Here is a 17,992-nt window from a genome sequence, read left to right on the forward strand (position 1 = left end):
TATAAAGTTGTTCATATACTGTGAATTGGAAAGTATAATTATGCTACAATATTAAATGCATTATTATATTAAAACACTATTTAAATAATAAAACTGCACATTTCATTTATAATATCAAATAAAAATTAAATTTATTTAAATTTAGTAAAATTTTTGTGGCGGTAAATATAGATTTTTTGTGTATGCACACTTTATTGCAAATTTTGATGTAATGAAATAGCTATTAATTAATATACAAACCACATACTGATTTATTAATGAAATATCAAAAACATCGGGGAAAACCCTTGACGTTTTAAACCAGAATTCGCTTGACAGGAGGTGTCAGATAACACAAATAAAACAAACGTTATCGGGATTAACCAGTCTCGAGAATCTTGTCGAGTGCAATCGTTAGTTTCAGTGGTTGTGACTCATAATTTCTTAATTCCGTCAACAACTAGGTAAAACACAAGCCATTTCATTCACCGTTCACAGTTACCGTGTACAATTTAATTTTAGCTCATCGAAAATGTCTCTTTATCCGAGTCTTGAGGATATGAAGGTGGATCAGATGGCACGAGCGGAATGTGTCGCAATGGCACAAAGTTATGCGGCTTCAATTCCGCCTGCAGTTAATGGCAACCCCAGTGCTCCAGTTTATCCAGCACTTGGTGAATACATGGGGCTGGAGCTGAGTGAAAGTGTTATTGCTGCTAATATGCCAGAGTATTCACAAATAGCCCTTCAGCAACAAGTAAGTGTAAACAAATTCGTTTATTAATAGGCATATTTGTTGCTTGGTTATCAATAATTTCTTTATAATGACTAATAGCTGAGACAGTAATGATAACCTATTTCCTATAAACAGATAGTCCTTCACTTTGTGCAGTATTCGAAACTGTTTATTAATGCATATTTATGCACATGAAGGTTAAAATAATTTATTTTATTTGTAAAAAATCTACTATCTATTGTAATTTATTCTTATTGCGCAACAATGATACAACAAAATCCCATTTTTATGACCTGGAAACTAGTGAATCACTTCTTGTATAGCATAGTATTTGCTAGATATAAATGATTCATTCACTCTTGTATGTTTTATGTGTTAAACCAAGTGCTTTTAAGCATTACGTTAATTGACACGCGTAGAAAGATATAAAGATGATCTGATAGGAGGAGATAAGTAATTAATATACATGTGATAAAATTTTTCCTTTTATTGAACTATTTATAGAATTTTATTCGTTTTTATCATAAAAAATATTTTAAATTCACTAATATAATTTCAGAATAAAAATTTTCATATTTTAGATAATCACTTATGTTATAGACTAAATAATGTTTCAAATTTATTTTGTTATTTTTGTATAGATTTCAGTTCCTTCTGGTCAATCACAATGGATAGCCCCAATTTCTGGTACCTCTCAGGGCCTGCAAAAAGCGAACGTGACCCATGGCGTCCGCGAACTGACTCTGTGTAAGGACAAAGACAACAAAGTTGGATTGCGGGTCAAGGAAGTGAACAAGGGCATTTTCGTCGTGTTGGTAATCGAAAAATCGCCGGCCGCCTTGGCCGGATTGCGATTCGGCGATCAGATTTTACAAATCAATGGGGTGAATGTGGCTGGCTTTTCATCTGACAAAGTCCACGATATTTTCAAAAAAGCACCCGTTAACGGGATCAAAGTGGCCGTTAGGGACAGGCCGTTTGAGAGGACAATTACTTTGCATAAAGACAGCACTGGCTGTATCGGATTTCAGTTTAAAAATGGGAAAATTACGAGTATTGTTAAAGATTCTTCTGCTGCAAGAAATGGAGTGCTGATTGAGCATCAGTTGTTGGAGATTGATGGGCAAAACGTTGTTGGATTGAAGGATAAGAACGTTACCAAGATTATTGACGCACTTGGACCTGTTGTTACTATTACTGTTATTCCTAGTTTTCTCTATGATCACATGGTTAAAAAGTACGTTTTTTGTAAAATTTTACGTAAAGTAGTATTAATTTTGATTTCATTTTTAGGATGGCTGGATCTTTGATTAAGGATTTAATGGACCATGCTGTTCCCACTATTTAAACATTTATTTTGAATTATACACCATTATTTTATACATTTTATACCATATTATCTTATAATTATTGCATTTATCAGAACTGATTATTTTCGTTTTCTCAGTATTTTCTATTAGTTTTTAAACTAAAAATTTAGCAATATGTGTGTATGTTTTCTGTTATATGTATGTTAGATGCTTCAATATAAATATTTTAAAACTATATATCAATTGCATGTTATGACTTTTATAATTAATATATATTATAGACCAAAGAATGTTGGATTTGTGATTGACTAGTGCCAGAAAGGATATGTTAGTTTTTTATCTAATAAAACTATATTAAAAAATAAAACTGTTTATTACTTAACTCTATTAAAAATCCATATTATTTTCATTTCTTTTTTCTTTTGTAGACTTTTCTAAACTTCTTAAAAATTCTTCAAAAGTGCTAACAGCTTTCAGTAGACTAGTTTTTTTATAGTCTTTAATTTTAATTTTGTTTACAGTAGAATCATCAGTTTCCATTAAAGATTGTTCTTGCTCTTTCGTTTTCTGATCGTACGCATTGATTTCATCCACAAGCACGCTAAAAATAAACTATATAATCTCAACTCAGAAAAGAATTTATGAAATACGTTACTTAATCGTTGGAACGGAATGCGGGTCGAAGTTATCGACCAGTTTTGCATTAAAAGGGATAGAAACTTTTCCTGTCTTTGGGTGGACGCAAAACGGTGCTTTTAACAAGTGATTCAGACCTCTTGATACATTTATATCCAAACGGGGATATGAATATTGTAATTTGATCTCTTCTTTCAAATGTTTCAAATTTTTACTTATCTGACCCTATAGATAAAAATGTAAATAAAATAAAAATATTTAATTGAATGTTCAAACCTTTTGTAATAGTTCTGTGAATGTACTTTCAAATGCATTCCATCTTTCAACAGAAGTGTCTAATTTTTTCATGGAATCTTTGAAAAATGATCTGATGTCTTCATCAATAATGCTCAAGAATGAATCTAACCTTTCATTGGTACCCAATATGTCCTGCTGTTTAACAATCCATTCCAAAAAATATTTGTCTATTATCTCTAAAGCATTTCTAAAAAAAGTACTATATTGTAACATATTCTTTGGTACAATTAAAATTTAACTTACTGAAGTGAGGTATGTATTTTGTCTCCTAAATTAACCTTTTTCATCTGATTAACACCACCCTTAACAACCTGCAGATATTCTGCAATTGCAGATCGAACATTATCATCAGCCTTTCTCGCAACCTCATCTGACACCCAACAATGTATACCTCTCCTCCCTGAAAACACCCACAAGATATGTTGAAATCCGAAATCCTGCTGTAAAGCCCTGTCTAATATTTTGCAAGCAATGACCATAAACTTCCAACATTTGAGGCAAACATCTGCACCAGAGCAGCAAGTTCGCACATCATCATAATCAGTCATATCAATATCAAAAACCAGTTCCTTCTCAACTGGAGACAAACTCGCGACCGGGCCTCTCTCTTTTGGTTTTGTTAAGTAAACAGCTCCTATGTCCATTTTTATTGGATACTTTTTGTTCAATTCATTTATGAAGTCTTCTTTGGTATCAAATGATTGGAAACGTATGTAAATGTCGCCAAGTAATGTGAAGGAGATTTCTCTTTTAGAAAATAGTATTGTGTCGCCTAAAATAGGTGAATAAACGTATTGCATTTAAAATAATTCGGAATTTATTTACCATAGCTCAACCAGCGATAAAACTGCGAATGCGGAAACAATCTTTTGTAATACAGCGGCAGTAAATCGGGCAAATGTTCCTCGTTGAATTCAGAAGACATCTTATAAAATTTTTTATAAACTAAATAATAAAAATTCTATAAAAATGAATCTTATTGTTTAAAACACCGATGGCGGGAAACTTTTTAAGGTTAGGTTTTAGTTGTCAACTATTGACAAACAAAAGATGATTTACACATAGAAAAAATTAAATATAGATAGATTTAATAACAAAAAAAAGAATTTTTTTGTAACAGCTTCTTGAGACTATGTACAGGAGTATCATAAATTAATATGTCCTAAAGAATAAACATAAAAAATTAAATCAGGCGATTTTGCCCATAGGAGTCGAAACTTGATAATGGATCCATATTTGTTGGTGTTATGGTCTAAAAGAATATCCGAAGTGGATTTAAAGCCGGTAACCGTTTTGCATGATACGAATAAAGCATCTGCTCGTGAAGAGAGTACGAATTCTCCGTTGACATTTCCTTCACATACGTGTCTGGAATGTTCTAACCCAACTAGAATTTATTCTTCTCCCCTAAGAGTAGACACAGACCTTGTTCTGCATAAATGAAAAACATATTATTATAAAAATTTATTTATATTATTAAATAACGCATTTATATTAAACTACATGACCCATATAAATATGTTATAACTAAATCTTGTTAAATCAACTTGTTTTTTTATAGGTTCCACTCATTTTAATCCCTTGCATATAGTTTTCCTTTAAATCAGAGAACCGTAATAATATTTTACATAATAATATGTAAAAATCAATGGATTTAAACGGCACATGGAACATTAATACATTTATAAATTCCTCTGAAAGACACCATAACAAGATTAAAATATACTTGTCAGGTTTCGTTGAGCTGTAAATATTCCGACCACTCCAATTCAATAACCGCGACGCGAATATTCATCAACTCCCAAATGTATCAGTTTTATTCAGTTTTAATTACCGTTTTCGTGTTCCCTTTAGTTGAAAACAAAGTAATCGATTTGTACGAAATATGCGATCAACATTACGCGAAACGTGTCTACTTGGAATTTTCCGAAAGAGGCACTTTGATCGCGGATTCTAAAAAGTCTGAATTGGAGTCCCACATTGTTGATAACAATTTTGGTGTCCATAAAAAATGCAGTGTTGAATTTATTACATGTCCTTCATGTATCATCAACATCAAATTCAAGTAAGTTAACGGCCGTATTAGAAGTAATCGACTCAAAAATCGTTTTAAGATACTTGAATATTTCGAGAACTTGTGGAAGGGCAACAGTGTATGACGGATGCGGCTGTGATTATGTTTGGATCTACGAGCCGCCCTTTGAGGAGGTTTCAGGCGAGCAATTTTGCGGCCGATTCCTGGACAACTCCACCGGTTCTTTGAGTTACGTTAGTCAAACCAAAAACGTCGCGGTTACTTTCATTTACAGCACCGAATACAATCACGCCTTCACATTGGATTTCGCATCGGAAAGAAACAGAATCGTTTACAACGGCTATCCGAAATTACCTAACATGAACAACGCTAGTCAAATTTTAACGTCACCTTTTTTCCCTTATTACTATCCGAGCGATTTAAGTATGGAACACGTGATTAATTGTGAGACAACAGAAATGTGTAGGATCAGTTTGGTTTTCAGCGATTTTCAGCTCGCCAGGTCCTCTATTATAGAGGTAAGTTCAGATTAGCAGAAAATACTCAACCTAATCTAGTTTTTCGATTGGAATGGACAAAGGATGTTTGTGACCGACGGTGACATCTTCAGACCTCCAGTTATAGTTAGTAGTGGACCATCTTTAACCATCAGGTTCTACGCCAACGGAGCTTTTAATTATGGCTTCAAAGCTAGCTATTCATTTTTACTGGGCAATTTGAATGATATGACCTTTAAACCTGACACTGGATGTGGCGGTTATGTCAATAATTTGGGAGGAGGTATCACGATGATGAAGATGGTGCAAGAAGGAACCAAGTATTTCGATTGTGTTTGGATTATTACTCCTCCTTCTACAACTTTGCATTTAAAAACTCATTTGTATGTAAAGGTTGTGACATTTAATGATTTTGGTAAGATATGCATTAAGTAGAGAGTACATGATCTTGTCTATTGATTTTGAAGTAGGCCCAACAGAGTTGATAATTCGCCAAGGTTTAACATCTAATGAACCTGCAGTAGAGTCAATAAAACAATCTTTGTCATATTTTACAACTGCTAAAGAAAAAGAACATGTGGTTCCAATAAAACAGGGCTTCTATATTAGCTTAAAAGGCTTTTTCAGACGTGAGTCTCGGCTCGCTATGGTTTATGCAGCTTTTAATTACAAAGGTTAATAATTTTATTACAATAAAATATAAATAGTTATTGGTATAATTTTATAGATTGTTATGCTGGTTCGGATTTTTTGTGCAGCAATTTTCGTTGCATCTCTGTTTTGTTGAACTGTGACGGTTTCGACCATTGTGGAGACAACAGCGATGAATCTACAACATGTTCTGAAAGTAAGTCTTGTCCGAAACTCATCTTTAGTTTTAATTGGTAATTTTTTAGGCCCAAAAGATCGTCGCTATCGATCTAACACACCAAACTTCTTTTTTCCAAAAGTCGAACATTACTCAGATGTTTCAACTGCTACAATGATCTTTCTAATTTGCGGTTTTGGTAGATTCAAGTTTTATGCAGTCAACAAAGTATTATTATAAATTTTTAGGGTTGATTGGGGTCATTGTGTCTTTAGCTCTTCTTCTGTACAGAGTGAACATGAGAGCGAGACATCAACGACGAATACAAGATCACATTGAAACAATCCACGCGATCCTAGAGGAAAGCGTGGGAGAAGTAGAGGAAGAAATAATAATTCCAGACGATCCTCCAGACTATGAAGCACCTCCAGAATATATGGATGTGATCAAAAGGAAAAGAGCTAAAAAATGTAACCGATGTTCCTCAAGTTCTATCTCTGTCTCAAATTCTGCCCAAGAGACTTGCACTATAACCATAGCGAATAGTAGCAAAAGTTGCCAGACGACACCTCTTCCTACTTCGCCGCCTCCTCCATATTTAAACGATAGAAAGGATAGGGAAGAAGAACAAGAAAGAGGTGAGGGAAAATTTAAATTGAGTCATTTTTAAAGTACCTTTTTTAGGTGAATGTTCCCAAGGAGGTTCCTCTTTGGTGAAGCCGTTGTTTTCAGTTTGTCTGGACCATATTAGAAATGTTTTTAGTTGGAACGAGCTTGAGGTATCATTAAGGCACAGTTTTAGGTATTACAAGTCGAAACGTTTTGCTAAAAATGTTATGCCGATAAAATGTGCGTCTGATAGTGATTTGCGATACATTTGTGATTATGATATGGATAATTATTGGCCGAGAAATGAGAATAGCGCATTCACTAAAAGTTTTTCTAGTGATGATATTAATGGGCTTTGTCAAGGTTTACAAAACGATGCTTTTTAGTGTCATTTTAAACGTAATAATGTACTGTGATTGTAGTAAATAAAAAGTAGTTTACTGAAAAATTGCTTTAATTTGATGAGACATTGTTTATCACAGATTATTCACTCTTTAATATCACTAGTCAAAAGTGAAATTGCATCATGACTATCTGTAGTAGCATTTAAAGGTTTGCAATAGCAGAACTTTTTTAGATAAGCTTCTTCGACACAACTACTTTTGTTACCATAACTGTCTAATCGACTAAAATCGCCGGAGATCACAAATTTTGTATCACTTTGGTAAAAGGTCCCTTCGAATTGCGCTTTAGGTATTGTTGAAAATCGTACCACATAATACCTTCTTCTAGTTTTTGGAACTACATTAGAAACATCAGCAGAGAGAATTTTGTCCAATGTGTATGTTTCGCACTGAGAATCTTTATCCGTGATGTGCTTCAAATTTTGTGTCAAGAATTGAGAGATTTTTGTTTGGATGTCTTCGTCTAACTGTACAGGGTTGTAGTTGCTGCAAGTACAATAATTATCAGGTATTCCCGATTCACTGCAAGATCTTTTAGAAGGGATCTCTTCAAACAGACTCTTGCATTTATGACAACCGATACTAGGTTTCATCGTATAATTGTAACCCGATAGTACTAACAAGTGTTGCAACGTCATGTACAAGTCAAACGGACTAGTTAATTTGTATTCGTTAGACAAAAAATTGTTGTATTCGACAGGGAACTTTTCTTTGAACGTAGGTGGGAATGAGAAATAAATATACGGTAATCGTTCCTCCATCCAACCTGTGTGGGTGTTTCTAATACTGCCAAATCTCATACCGTGATCACTGAGAAAAACAACTATACTCTTGTTAAAGTGTCCACTTTGTTGTAGGTCTTGCAGGAAATTTGTGATATTATCGTCCACACTGGAAGGCATGTTTAGATTGTTGTGACTGAAAGTGTTCATCCAGTAAAAACCGAAAGTTGGAGCATTTTTGAAGGTGTACTCGAAGTCTTTAACTATATTCATGATCTTTTCTCCAGATGATTCAGGACCTACAATTATAACAAATTAATTTCGTAATATAAAAGTTATGATGAGAGAAAATGTACCAACGCAGTAGGTAAGAAAATCGATCTGTTTCGTCCGAAGCCTTTCCGATGCCAGCATATAGGTACGAAAGTAATAATCAGTAGGACTGTGTGAAAAACCCTTCCTGCCATAATTGAACGTCCCAATGGTGGGATCATCTTCAGCATAGGCAGTGATATGCCCAAAATTTCTGAAGTCATACCACAACATCGGACAACTATCCAATTTTCCTGACTTTGAAGAATTGCACTGTTGTTCAGCCTGTTTTTCTGTCATGCCAGTTAAAAGAGCCATCACATTTGGATAAGTGTTATCGCCTATTTTATTGTAGCCTTTTAACGAGTAAAAATCGTTAGTTTCGACAAAGTTGAATGTTTTTGGCATCACTCTAATGAAGTTCAACCTTGAAATACTATCGATTCCTATCAAAGTCAAGCTGATGGCAGATTCTTTTTTGTTGTTGAGCTTAGTTTGAATTTCTTCTGTGATCATAACTGGAGAGTGGGTATTTTCGTAGATGAGCATTGAGAAAGAGTCTTGACATTTAACGGTTACTATATCACCGTCTAATTGCACTTTATCTGAGAAATATTCACATTCAGACATCCTGTAAAAAGAATACGATGAGTCTGGATTATGTTATAACAGTTAAATATTTACTCTAAACCATTGTCGCCTTTTTCCGGATTTCTTGTCACATATGAGTAGCAACATTTGACTTCATATTCAGAATACAACGGGATTAATGTTTGGTTAATGTGGAGTTCAGCAACATTTCGTTCCTTAGTAACGTAAGTTAATAGATCCAGCTCCCTGCAAGGTATATAATCCACCGGATTGTAAAATTTCATTGATTCATCATTGAAAGGATGAAGGTTTATGATTTTACATTCATCGGAGTCGACCAAAAAGTGACCTAAAATGAGTCATTTACCAAAGATCAGGTACATCCCGGTTTGATGTAAAGGAGTTTCATAATCTAAATATACGGTTAAAACAATGATTAAAAAGCCAACAACGTACATATGATTAAGTACCTTTGACCAAATATTCTCGAGAAGGCAATATGTATTCTCGATCAGCCTCAATGTAATAGATTATCAACAATGTGCAGATAATCAAAATAGTAAGGCTTAACTTTATGATGCCAGACATTTTTTGAACCTGAAACAATATAAAGATTACAAATTAATTCTTTAGGACGAAGTTACCTCTTATCTTTTATTATTATCGTTGGGGCAAGGCGTTAATGATTAAAAAAAAACAATCTAATGATAAAAAGATGATTAGTAATATTTGTTTTGTTTCAAATAACGGAAATACCTTTCCTAACGATAAAGTTTCAAAGAATTATGAATTGTAATTTCATCACAATAAACTCAGGATTCATTCAATTTGAAAACATTTTTTATAGTTGATTAAAAGCAGGAAAAGGAAAGCTAGAAGACAGGCAGTTCGTTTTGAATTTCATAAAAGTCGTGCGGCCAAAATTGATTTTTTTAAAGAGATAATATTAGGATATTAAATAAACAAATTCTTGTTATTTTATTTTGCAAATTCTTAAAATATATATCAGTATTTCGTCCAAAATATTCATATATCATTTTAAAATTACACTTTTTTATGTAACGGCTTTAAAATTTATTAATTTTTAATTAATTCCAGTCAGTGTATTTATTACAGTCTGAAAAATAAATTTCGGAGAAGAAACATTTATTTCCTTACCTCTTATTATTTCCGGATACACAATTACCATAAAGATGCTTGTTTTAAGATCCACTTACACAAATTCCAAGTTACAAATGATTTCAAGTGTAGTGTTTTTTATCTTATCTATTGATTTTTTAGTTAATATATGCATTTTAGTTAATATATTTTACACATCATATCGATCTTTGCTTAAAAAATATATAAAAATATATGGAGTGTTAAATATTTTAAAAGGACCAAAATAAGCAAAAAGTTTTAATAGATATGAGTTAGTACGTACATACGTAAAGGTAGAGGTTTTCGTGACTTCTTTCCATATCTATAGTTGTTTGGGTTTATTGGTAGACGTTTGTTGGAATTATTTCCTAACGTTTCGCTTGGTACGGTTTCGAATATGTGGAAGACTAATTCTTTTTATAGCACTTTACAAATTTCCATTAATTTCATAATCTACAAAACCAACCTACTTAACATCTTCTTTGAAAGAATTTTTGAAAGATAGCATGACCCTTTCATTGAACAAGGTGTGTTGCAAATTACTTTTTATGAGTCTTATGACATATGTAGGCTCTTCTATAAAATTAAACTAAGACTGTTTTCTAAATTAATTTAAAATTTTTGAATAATACAAATATTTTTTATTTATATATTTATTATAAGTCATTTAACACCTTAATTAATAAGACTAAAAATTACAAAATTTCTCCTTTGTTTATTTAAATAATGTGTTTTAACCATATCCACCTCACAATTGACATAGATTGCAACAACAATCACTCAATAATTTTAATAGACATTTACATGCGGTCTGCATTTAATCTAGCGGATATACGTGGGTTTAACAAATTGATACAAGATTACTTTGCACTGTTGTGGTTGATAGTAGTTTCAAATAGCGCTTGCGTACTGTTACATTTTATTATTTAATAGTGTTTAGTTGTTAATTATCAAGTATTTGAATAATTGAAACTTTGTGATTATGTGGGATTTAAATGAGGTTACTTAGATTCAGTTCTGTCGAGGACAAGTAAGTAGAAATGTAATTTCCTTTATAATTACAACATTTTACTCTGCCTTTTTCTAGAACTCTTAAGAAACATGTTTTTTAAACTATTTTTGAAACATTTTAAAGTTATTAATGGGGTTTATTAAGGATTTCCACTCTCTTACATTCATTTTTGAATTGCATTGATTTTTTTTAATTGGTGAAAAATTGGTTGCTAATCACCTTTAAAAAATGCTCTCAAAAGATCAGCTCTTAATTTTAATAAGAAGGTCCTCCTCATCTCAGTTTTCCATATTTTTCTTCAGTTCCATAAGGCAAAATCCATATCTCATCATTACGTGATCGTATAGAAAATTTTTATTTACTTTTCTTGTAGAAAATCTCACATTTTTTTCATAACTTTCACCGTCTAGAAGATATCAGAGGCCAAAGTTGAATAATTTAACAAAAATTACTTTTTTATTTCTAAATTTTATGACTCGTAGATGAGCAAATATTATAAAATTTACCACTTTACAAAAATGTTGTGATTAATCGATTACTTTAACCATTTAGAAGTTATTGGCTTTCGAATGATTTTAATAGGATTTTCGCCATATGGAACTGAAGAAAAAATGAAAAAGTTATATGAGGAGGATCTTCCAATTAAATTTGAGAGCTTATTTTTTGAGAGTAGCTTTTAGAAGTGTATAGGAGCCAATTTTTCAGCGTCGGAAGTTAAAAAAATATAGTCGATATTTTGGCTCATTTATTTGGATACAATATTTTATTGCTATTTTCGATGTATGCTTTTTCTAGAAATTTTCTTGTATTAATTTTCTTCTTTGTCTAATATTTTGGTTGATCCCACTCAAAAAATTAATATAAGACAATGCAAGATCTTAATAAATTCTATCAACATGAATCTTTGTCTGGAAATTATAACATTTTGAAATAAATTAACTAGTTTTAAAAGATTTTTATAAAGTATTAATATAATTACATAGTTTTAAACGCACCATTTTTATATTTACTTAATTTAAAATGAAGTCAATGATTAATTATCACAAATCCTTCTCGAATCGTGTTAATTGTTGATGTAATAATTGTTTAAATCGAATAATCTTGCATATTTAATTATTATGATTGAAAGGTTACATTTAATCATTTTAGAACAATTAAATTATAGTTTTTCACAGGTAATAATTTAAAATTTACATATTTATTGCGTTTATCAAATTATTAAAATTATTTATTCTGTCTTGAATAAAGAAATTCTGAATATAAATAACATATGTGGAAAAATAAATATTTTTGCTTACATTAAATGATGTTGGTTTCGTCAGAAGAGTTTAAAAAGGGATAAATATATTATACAGTGGTTATTAAAACGCCCAATCAATTTATTTTCTTAGAGAATAAAATATAACATTTCGAAATGCTGAACAAATTTTATAAAGCAATGAAATAGTGAGCCGAACTCTCGTGAGATTTTGGCGCGTATCCATCGCGCAGTCTCTCTCCATATCGACGTCGACGTCGCGACGCTCTCGCAATCCCGCTTTCCCGTCCTAAACGACCGTACCACGCAAAAATCCACCATCCATGATTCAACCGTGATGTCAGTTCTTCACGTGGAGATGCGATCTATCAATTACCATTCCGGCTATTGTTTTAAGGCGGTCGTATGGTAAAAATGTTGATCTTAGAAATATGGTAAGTGTTTATTATGTTCATTCATTTCACGTTGCGATTCATCTCGATGATGATGATGTTTTTTGTTTGGACGTTCCTATCTTTATTGCCTGTTTGTTTTTGAGCGTTTTAATTTTCCCGTTTTGCTGGTTGTGTTTTTGCGAAATGGCAGATGTTGCGGGCTGCTTCTGGAAGGGGTGGATGCTGCAATGGACCAAAAATACGTATGTTATTTTTAAATTTGTATCTGTTATCGCTTTTTTTTCTTTGGAAACAAGTGTGAAATCTTAGTTTAGATTGGAAATTACGACATATTTTTGTGTAAATTCCCACATATTAATTTGATTACAAAACAAAGATCTTCCGGTTGTTTTTTGACTATATAAAAAAGAGACCAATTATTTATTTCGCCTTGAAACTAATCTGTCATTCAGTTCGTTCCAGACACTAATATTAAGGATTTTAATTATCTGTAGCACAGAAATAATTGCAAATAACCTGCATTTATTTTTGTAGTTAATGAATCGAGGATTGTTAACCGAATTCTGACACTACATCAATAATTAACTGTGATTTATTCTTGAAATATATATATACGTACGTATTGTTAATAAATATTTAACCGTGAAGATTTTATTACTATATTATCAATCGACTATAAAACTTTCAAATAAATAAATCTTTATATACTGTAAATATACAGTAGTTGTAGTGTAATTGATGTAAACAAATGTTCATTAATGAAAAAATTGTGACAAGGCCATAATCGCATGATTCTTTAATAAAATGTTCTATTATCGTTAATGTGGTATTATTTTATTTCTCTGTTGAGAGGAATCGATCAATTTCTCTTAAAAAATTTATTAGTTACCCAGAAGTTTCTTAATCTGTTATTATTCTATCAATATCAAGTTATTGATTTTACGTTCGGAATATTATAGTTTCGGTATTTTGACATGAAATCGTGTTGGATAAAAATATAAAAGTTTTCTTATTACAAATATATTTTACAAGGAATTTATAAATTATAAAAATATTATTAATTAAAAAAAAAATAATGTAAACAATTTAAATGAAGGATGTTTAAGACTTAAATTTAATAATTATTTTTTTGTCAGTTATGCAGTATGTTTGATAAAAACAACCTTACGTACATTTAGCCTTCTTTTATTTAGTTTCTAGTAACATACTCATTATTTTTAATAATTTCTAAACATCTTTCTTTATTAATTTTAGTAGCTTATAAATATAATGGCTCAAAATTTCTTTTGAGTGATTTTGAACTTCTTCGTAGAGTTCATTCATATTTGACAGTCTTTTTGAATGGATTTTCCGATCAATTTCTTCTCAAAGGTTTTTTAATGGATTGAGGTCTGGATTTTGTGCTGGCCAAGGCATGACATGTACTCCTTGAGAAGCGAACCATTCTTTAACTAACTTAGACGTATGTTTCGAATCGTTGTCGTGCTGAAAGGTTCACCTTAAACTGATGTTACGTTCGTTAAATGGAAACATATGATTCTAGAGAATGTTACGATAAACAAAGCGATCCCGTCTAACTTAACCAGTGGGCCCATGCCAAACCCAGAAAAACATACTATACTATAACGTCTCCTCCACCATGCTGAAATACCATCAGTTTTGAATAATCGGAGCCGACTTTCATCGGAAAACAAAATTGTTTTCCATTGCCCATCTGTCCAGTTCACATATTCTCTTGCAAATATGCTTCTTTGTTGGTTTTCTACCATAGAGACCACCTCTTTTTAGTCTTCGTTTTATGGTAGTTACCAACATACTGAGTTCGTTTATTTTTTGATTTATGCAGGATGCGCTGATAAAAATGTCGCGAACAAAAAGCGTGTTTGTTTTCCTGTTCATAACTCTGTTAGTTTTACGTTTTCTACCATTCCTTCCAGTGCATTCCTTCTGTTAAAATTTGAAAGCGACCTTGAAATGATCGATTTGTTTAAATTTAAATATACTGCAATTTTACTCTGTTTTTTACCATTTCGGAAATTTTCTACAATTTGTTGTTTAATTTGTATCGTTAAATGGACACTTCTAGGCATTTTTAGCTGTAAGGAACGATGTCGGATACAGAAATAAATTATAAAATCAATTGTATTGAATATAGGGTTTGGTTGCTTTACTTATAAACCCTGTCTGAAATAAAATGTTGTATAAAAACTACGTATATAAAGATATCCGTATATAATTTGAGGTATAAAATGTTTAGACACTTATTAATTTTAAAATTAATTAAAATTAAAAAGAATTGTTCTTTTAATAAAATGATTATGTTTTTTAATTTGTTGCTCTACATATGAGCGATAGTGTACTTACATCTAAAGAGAAGTAAAATTAAGTTGTTCTAATAATGTCCACTACTGTACATACAATTGAAGAGAAGTAAATTAAGTTGATATAATAATGTTCACTACTGTACATACATCTGAAGAGAAGTAATATATTAAAAATAGGAGCTGTCCTACTTAAATGGGATGCCAGTACCTGTAATATATTATTCATTTAAAATTACTAATTTGCACACTAATATATAAATTAATAATAACTTTAACTAAAAATTTAATTTCTTAATGTTGTTTTAAAAACCTATTATTAATAATTTTATTTTTAATTTCTGTCATGTATAAAATACGTACTACATCGAAGAAATGAAGAGTGATTGAGAATATATTAATTCGGTTTATTTGGTGGTTTATAATACACATTGAATGTACGGTAGTGGCCATAATAAAGGAAACTTATTAATGGAAATATAATATATAAATATAATGTAATATATAAATATAAATAATTGATAAATATATATATAATATAGAAAAATAACAGAAATTAAAAAATTGAACAATATAAAAAAGTAAAAGTATATAAAGTAAAAAGAAATATTTCTCTAGTAAAGCATTTTTGTAGAATCAATGACATGCGACGTCTGCTTCTACTTGGAGTAGTGACCTTCAGCTTCCTGATCTGGGTGTACATATATCAAGACATCAATTCCTTCGTCAGTTACAACTCCGTCTACGTAAACTATAATCAAACAGCTGCTCCTCCCATAAACGGTAAGATTGCCCAAATTACTGTTCAACCACAGCACCATTTAAATTTTGCAGATGGTAAATACTTGGTATCCAGTCCGAAATGCAAGATCGTCGATCTGGAGCCATTCAACAAGTACGCGAAGAAGTACCACAAACCGGAGAAGTACACCGCGTGCAGGAAACTGGAGCTACTCACTTACGTCACGAAAACGGACGGCGTGGCGACGCTGCACGTGGACGACGAAATCGTACCGTCCTACCTCAGGAAAAAGTCCTCCGGGATTTCATGTTGTTACTCGGATGTTCACAGACACTCGACTGTTAAAGATCCCGACAACAACGTTAGGTGTGACTATTTAAAATGATACATTGGAGTATATAATGTTGTTTTAAATTTTGTAGGATTTCGGAGTGCAAGAAGTTTACGAAAAGCACGACAATAAAAGGTGATATAGCATTGGTAAGATGCACCGATCTGTCCACAAAGAAACAAGTGTACGAAAACGTGCACTCGATAATAAATCCAAAAAACGTCCATTTACGCAACACAACCGACAATACAACAAAACCAATTAGTGTATTAATCGTGGGTATCGACAGCATTTCCAGGCTAAACTTCATTAGAAGTCTACCCATCACTTATAAATATGTCACGGACAACGACTGGGCCACCCTCAAGGGTTACAATAAAATGGACGACAACACCTTTCCGAACCTCATGGCAATTTTAACCGGTTACAACCAAAGTCGAGCTTACAGTCTTTGTAACCCCAAGGAAGTGGGACATTTGGACAAGTGTCCCATGTTGTGGTATAACTTCAGGAAACTCGGCTACGTCACCGGTTATGCTGAAGATGACGCCAAAATTGGAACGTTCAATTTTGGAAAGAAGGGCTTTAGAAAGCCGCCAACTGATTACTATTTAAGACCGTACGTTATGGCGGCGGAGAAGCTAAAGACGGTGAGGAAGGACGGTATGACTTATTGTGCAGGTCCCGAGACTTCAGGCGAAAGGATTTTGAACGCCGCCAAAGATTTTGCCATTACCTTCAAAGATGTGCCACTATTTGGGCTGTTTTGGATGAACAGCTTCAGCCACAACGCCATCAATTCGCCTACTGGCATGGACAATAAAATCAAACAGTTTCTAGAGGATCTGTCCAATTCGGGTGTTTTAGATTCTGTTGTTGTTATATTTTTAAGCGACCACGGTATAAGGTTTGGGGACATTCGGCTGACTCCCACAGGATGGCTGGAAGAGCGTCTTCCGTTCATCTATGTTTCGTTCCCGGGATGGTTCAAGGTGACGTTCAAGCAACAGTACGATAATTTTCTGGAGAACGAAAATCGTTTAACGTCACCGTATGATTTGTACGTTACCCTTCAACACCTTATGTCTTTGTCTGGGTTTAATGTGACGATAAAAGGAAGCGAGGCTTGCCCGTTGTGCCAATCGTTGTTCAACCCGGTGGAAGAGGACAGATCCTGTGAGGAAGCTGGCATTGATCAGCACTGGTGTACCTGTTATGGATATAAGGAAGTAGATTTAGATAAGACAGTTGCCAATAAATTAGCAAACTTTGTGATTAAAAGAATTGACAAGATAATTCGGAAGAGACATGGCGACAAGAAATGTGCCAATTACAAGCTTCATAAGATCATCAACACGAGCATGTCCGAAAAGCTATCCTATAATAATAACACTTTTATCATGGTCAAGATTGAAACGAAACCGAAAGCCATATTTGAAACTACTGTTTTGTTTCGGGGTAGTTTAGACAAGGCAGATTTTTATTCCGATAGTAGCATTAGTAGATTAGATTGGTACAATGGACATAGTTCGTGTGTGGATGATACATACCTAAAGAAGTACTGTTTCTGCAAATAGCAGGGAACATATCTTACACTTAAAGATTTGTGTGACATATCGCAGTTGCGAAAAATTCATGTGTCAAAATAGCAGGAATAGTCTATAAAGTGCCTCAGTTCCTAGTGAGATGATTTTTTAATTAATTTTCTATATTTTTATGTATTTTACAAAGTCTTGTTTCTAGTCAATGATGATAAATCTTGTTTATACTCAGAACTTTAGTAATTAAGAATAAATTGTGAACTATTTTGAGATTTTTTTATTTTTGGAAAGGATAACGTTAAAAATGAAACAAAAA

The 17,992-nt window shown here is 32.4% G+C and overlaps 5 protein-coding genes across 8 annotated transcripts; 3 read left to right on the top strand and 2 right to left on the bottom strand.

The window, feature by feature from the left end:
- The first annotated feature begins 46 nt into the window (after positions 1-46).
- LOC109595972 (syntenin-1) lies at positions 47-2,392 on the top strand. The gene is made up of 4 exons (XM_020011418.2): positions 47-443; positions 502-736; positions 1,357-1,952; positions 2,009-2,392. Exons 2-4 carry the CDS (start codon positions 512-514, stop codon positions 2,061-2,063), a joined length of 876 nt encoding a protein of 291 aa, XP_019866977.1. The 5' UTR covers positions 47-443; positions 502-511; the 3' UTR covers positions 2,064-2,392.
- On the bottom strand, positions 2,380-3,977 carry LOC109595971 (DNA primase small subunit). The gene is made up of 5 exons (XM_020011417.2): positions 3,784-3,977; positions 3,202-3,730; positions 2,938-3,145; positions 2,681-2,886; positions 2,380-2,626 (listed from the first exon to the last, which is right to left on the bottom strand). The coding sequence occupies exons 1-5, from the start codon at positions 3,881-3,883 to the stop codon at positions 2,413-2,415; spliced, it is 1,257 nt and encodes a 418-aa protein (XP_019866976.1). The 5' UTR covers positions 3,884-3,977; the 3' UTR covers positions 2,380-2,412.
- Positions 3,978-4,746: 769 nt separating this feature from the next.
- LOC109595949 (neuropilin and tolloid-like protein 1) lies at positions 4,747-7,355 on the top strand. Of its 2 annotated transcripts, none has more exons than XM_020011385.2 (8): positions 4,747-5,023; positions 5,073-5,511; positions 5,551-5,905; positions 5,958-6,164; positions 6,218-6,337; positions 6,387-6,497; positions 6,547-6,936; positions 6,983-7,355. In XM_020011385.2, exons 1-8 carry the CDS (start codon positions 4,764-4,766, stop codon positions 7,291-7,293), a joined length of 2,193 nt encoding a protein of 730 aa, XP_019866944.1. In that variant the 5' UTR covers positions 4,747-4,763; the 3' UTR covers positions 7,294-7,355. The 2 variants fall into 2 exon arrangements, with proteins under 2 accessions (XP_019866944.1, XP_019866945.1); XM_020011386.2 differs by having other exon boundaries at positions 5,961-6,164.
- Positions 7,282-9,534, bottom strand: LOC109595943 (uncharacterized). Of its 2 annotated transcripts, XM_049967307.1 has the most exons (5): positions 9,407-9,534; positions 9,030-9,285; positions 8,390-8,976; positions 7,877-8,332; positions 7,646-7,797 (listed from the first exon to the last, which is right to left on the bottom strand). In XM_049967307.1, the coding sequence occupies exons 1-5, from the start codon at positions 9,522-9,524 to the stop codon at positions 7,775-7,777; spliced, it is 1,440 nt and encodes a 479-aa protein (XP_049823264.1). In that variant the 5' UTR covers positions 9,525-9,534; the 3' UTR covers positions 7,646-7,774. The 2 variants fall into 2 exon arrangements, with proteins under 2 accessions (XP_019866936.2, XP_049823264.1); XM_020011377.2 differs by having other exon boundaries at positions 7,282-8,332.
- A 1,424-nt stretch (positions 9,535-10,958) lies between these two features.
- On the top strand, positions 10,959-17,943 carry LOC109595976 (uncharacterized). Of its 2 annotated transcripts, none has more exons than XM_020011425.2 (4): positions 10,959-11,106; positions 15,697-15,845; positions 15,897-16,170; positions 16,227-17,943. In XM_020011425.2, exons 1-4 carry the CDS (start codon positions 11,072-11,074, stop codon positions 17,710-17,712), a joined length of 1,944 nt encoding a protein of 647 aa, XP_019866984.2. In that variant the 5' UTR covers positions 10,959-11,071; the 3' UTR covers positions 17,713-17,943. The 2 variants fall into 2 exon arrangements, with proteins under 2 accessions (XP_019866984.2, XP_049823263.1); XM_049967306.1 differs by lacking the exon at positions 10,959-11,106 and adding an exon at positions 12,613-12,780.
- Positions 17,944-17,992: the final 49 nt, after the last annotated feature.

The sequence above is a fragment of the Aethina tumida genome, chromosome 5, assembly GCF_024364675.1.
Source record: "Aethina tumida isolate Nest 87 chromosome 5, icAetTumi1.1, whole genome shotgun sequence".
NCBI classification, from domain to species: Eukaryota; Metazoa; Arthropoda; class Insecta; order Coleoptera; family Nitidulidae; genus Aethina; species Aethina tumida.

Excerpts from the sequence above, each read along its gene's own strand:
- LOC109595943 (XM_020011377.2), bottom strand. The coding sequence starts at position 9,524 with ATGTCTGGCATCATAAAGTTAAGCCTTACTATTTTGATTATCTGCACA. Across the intron at positions 9,286-9,406 it reads TCGAGAATATTTGGTCAAAG|GTCACTTTTTGGTCGACTCC; the intron begins GTACTTAATCAT and ends GACTCATTTTAG. Across the intron at positions 8,977-9,029 it reads AAAGGCGACAATGGTTTAGA|GATGTCTGAATGTGAATATT; the intron begins GTAAATATTTAA and ends TTCTTTTTACAG.
- LOC109595971 (XM_020011417.2), bottom strand. The coding sequence starts at position 3,883 with ATGTCTTCTGAATTCAACGAGGAACATTTGCCCGATTTACTGCCGCTG. Across the intron at positions 3,731-3,783 it reads TTATCGCTGGTTGAGCTATG|GCGACACAATACTATTTTCT; the intron begins GTAAATAAATTC and ends CACCTATTTTAG. Across the intron at positions 2,887-2,937 it reads TCACAGAACTATTACAAAAG|GGTCAGATAAGTAAAAATTT; the intron begins GTTTGAACATTC and ends TTTTATCTATAG.
- LOC109595972 (XM_020011418.2), top strand. The coding sequence starts at position 512 with ATGTCTCTTTATCCGAGTCTTGAGGATATGAAGGTGGATCAGATGGCA. Across the intron at positions 737-1,356 it reads AAATAGCCCTTCAGCAACAA|ATTTCAGTTCCTTCTGGTCA; the intron begins GTAAGTGTAAAC and ends ATTTTTGTATAG. Across the intron at positions 1,953-2,008 it reads TATGATCACATGGTTAAAAA|GATGGCTGGATCTTTGATTA; the intron begins GTACGTTTTTTG and ends TTTCATTTTTAG.
- LOC109595976 (XM_020011425.2), top strand. The coding sequence starts at position 11,072 with ATGAGGTTACTTAGATTCAGTTCTGTCGAGGACAA. Across the intron at positions 11,107-15,696 it reads TTCAGTTCTGTCGAGGACAA|AATCAATGACATGCGACGTC; the intron begins GTAAGTAGAAAT and ends GCATTTTTGTAG. Across the intron at positions 16,171-16,226 it reads GATCCCGACAACAACGTTAG|GATTTCGGAGTGCAAGAAGT; the intron begins GTGTGACTATTT and ends TAAATTTTGTAG.
- LOC109595949 (XM_020011385.2), top strand. The coding sequence starts at position 4,764 with ATGTATCAGTTTTATTCAGTTTTAATTACCGTTTTCGTGTTCCCTTTA. Across the intron at positions 6,498-6,546 it reads CTTTCTAATTTGCGGTTTTG|GGTTGATTGGGGTCATTGTG; the intron begins GTAGATTCAAGT and ends ATAAATTTTTAG. Across the intron at positions 6,937-6,982 it reads GGAAGAAGAACAAGAAAGAG|GTGAATGTTCCCAAGGAGGT; the intron begins GTGAGGGAAAAT and ends TACCTTTTTTAG.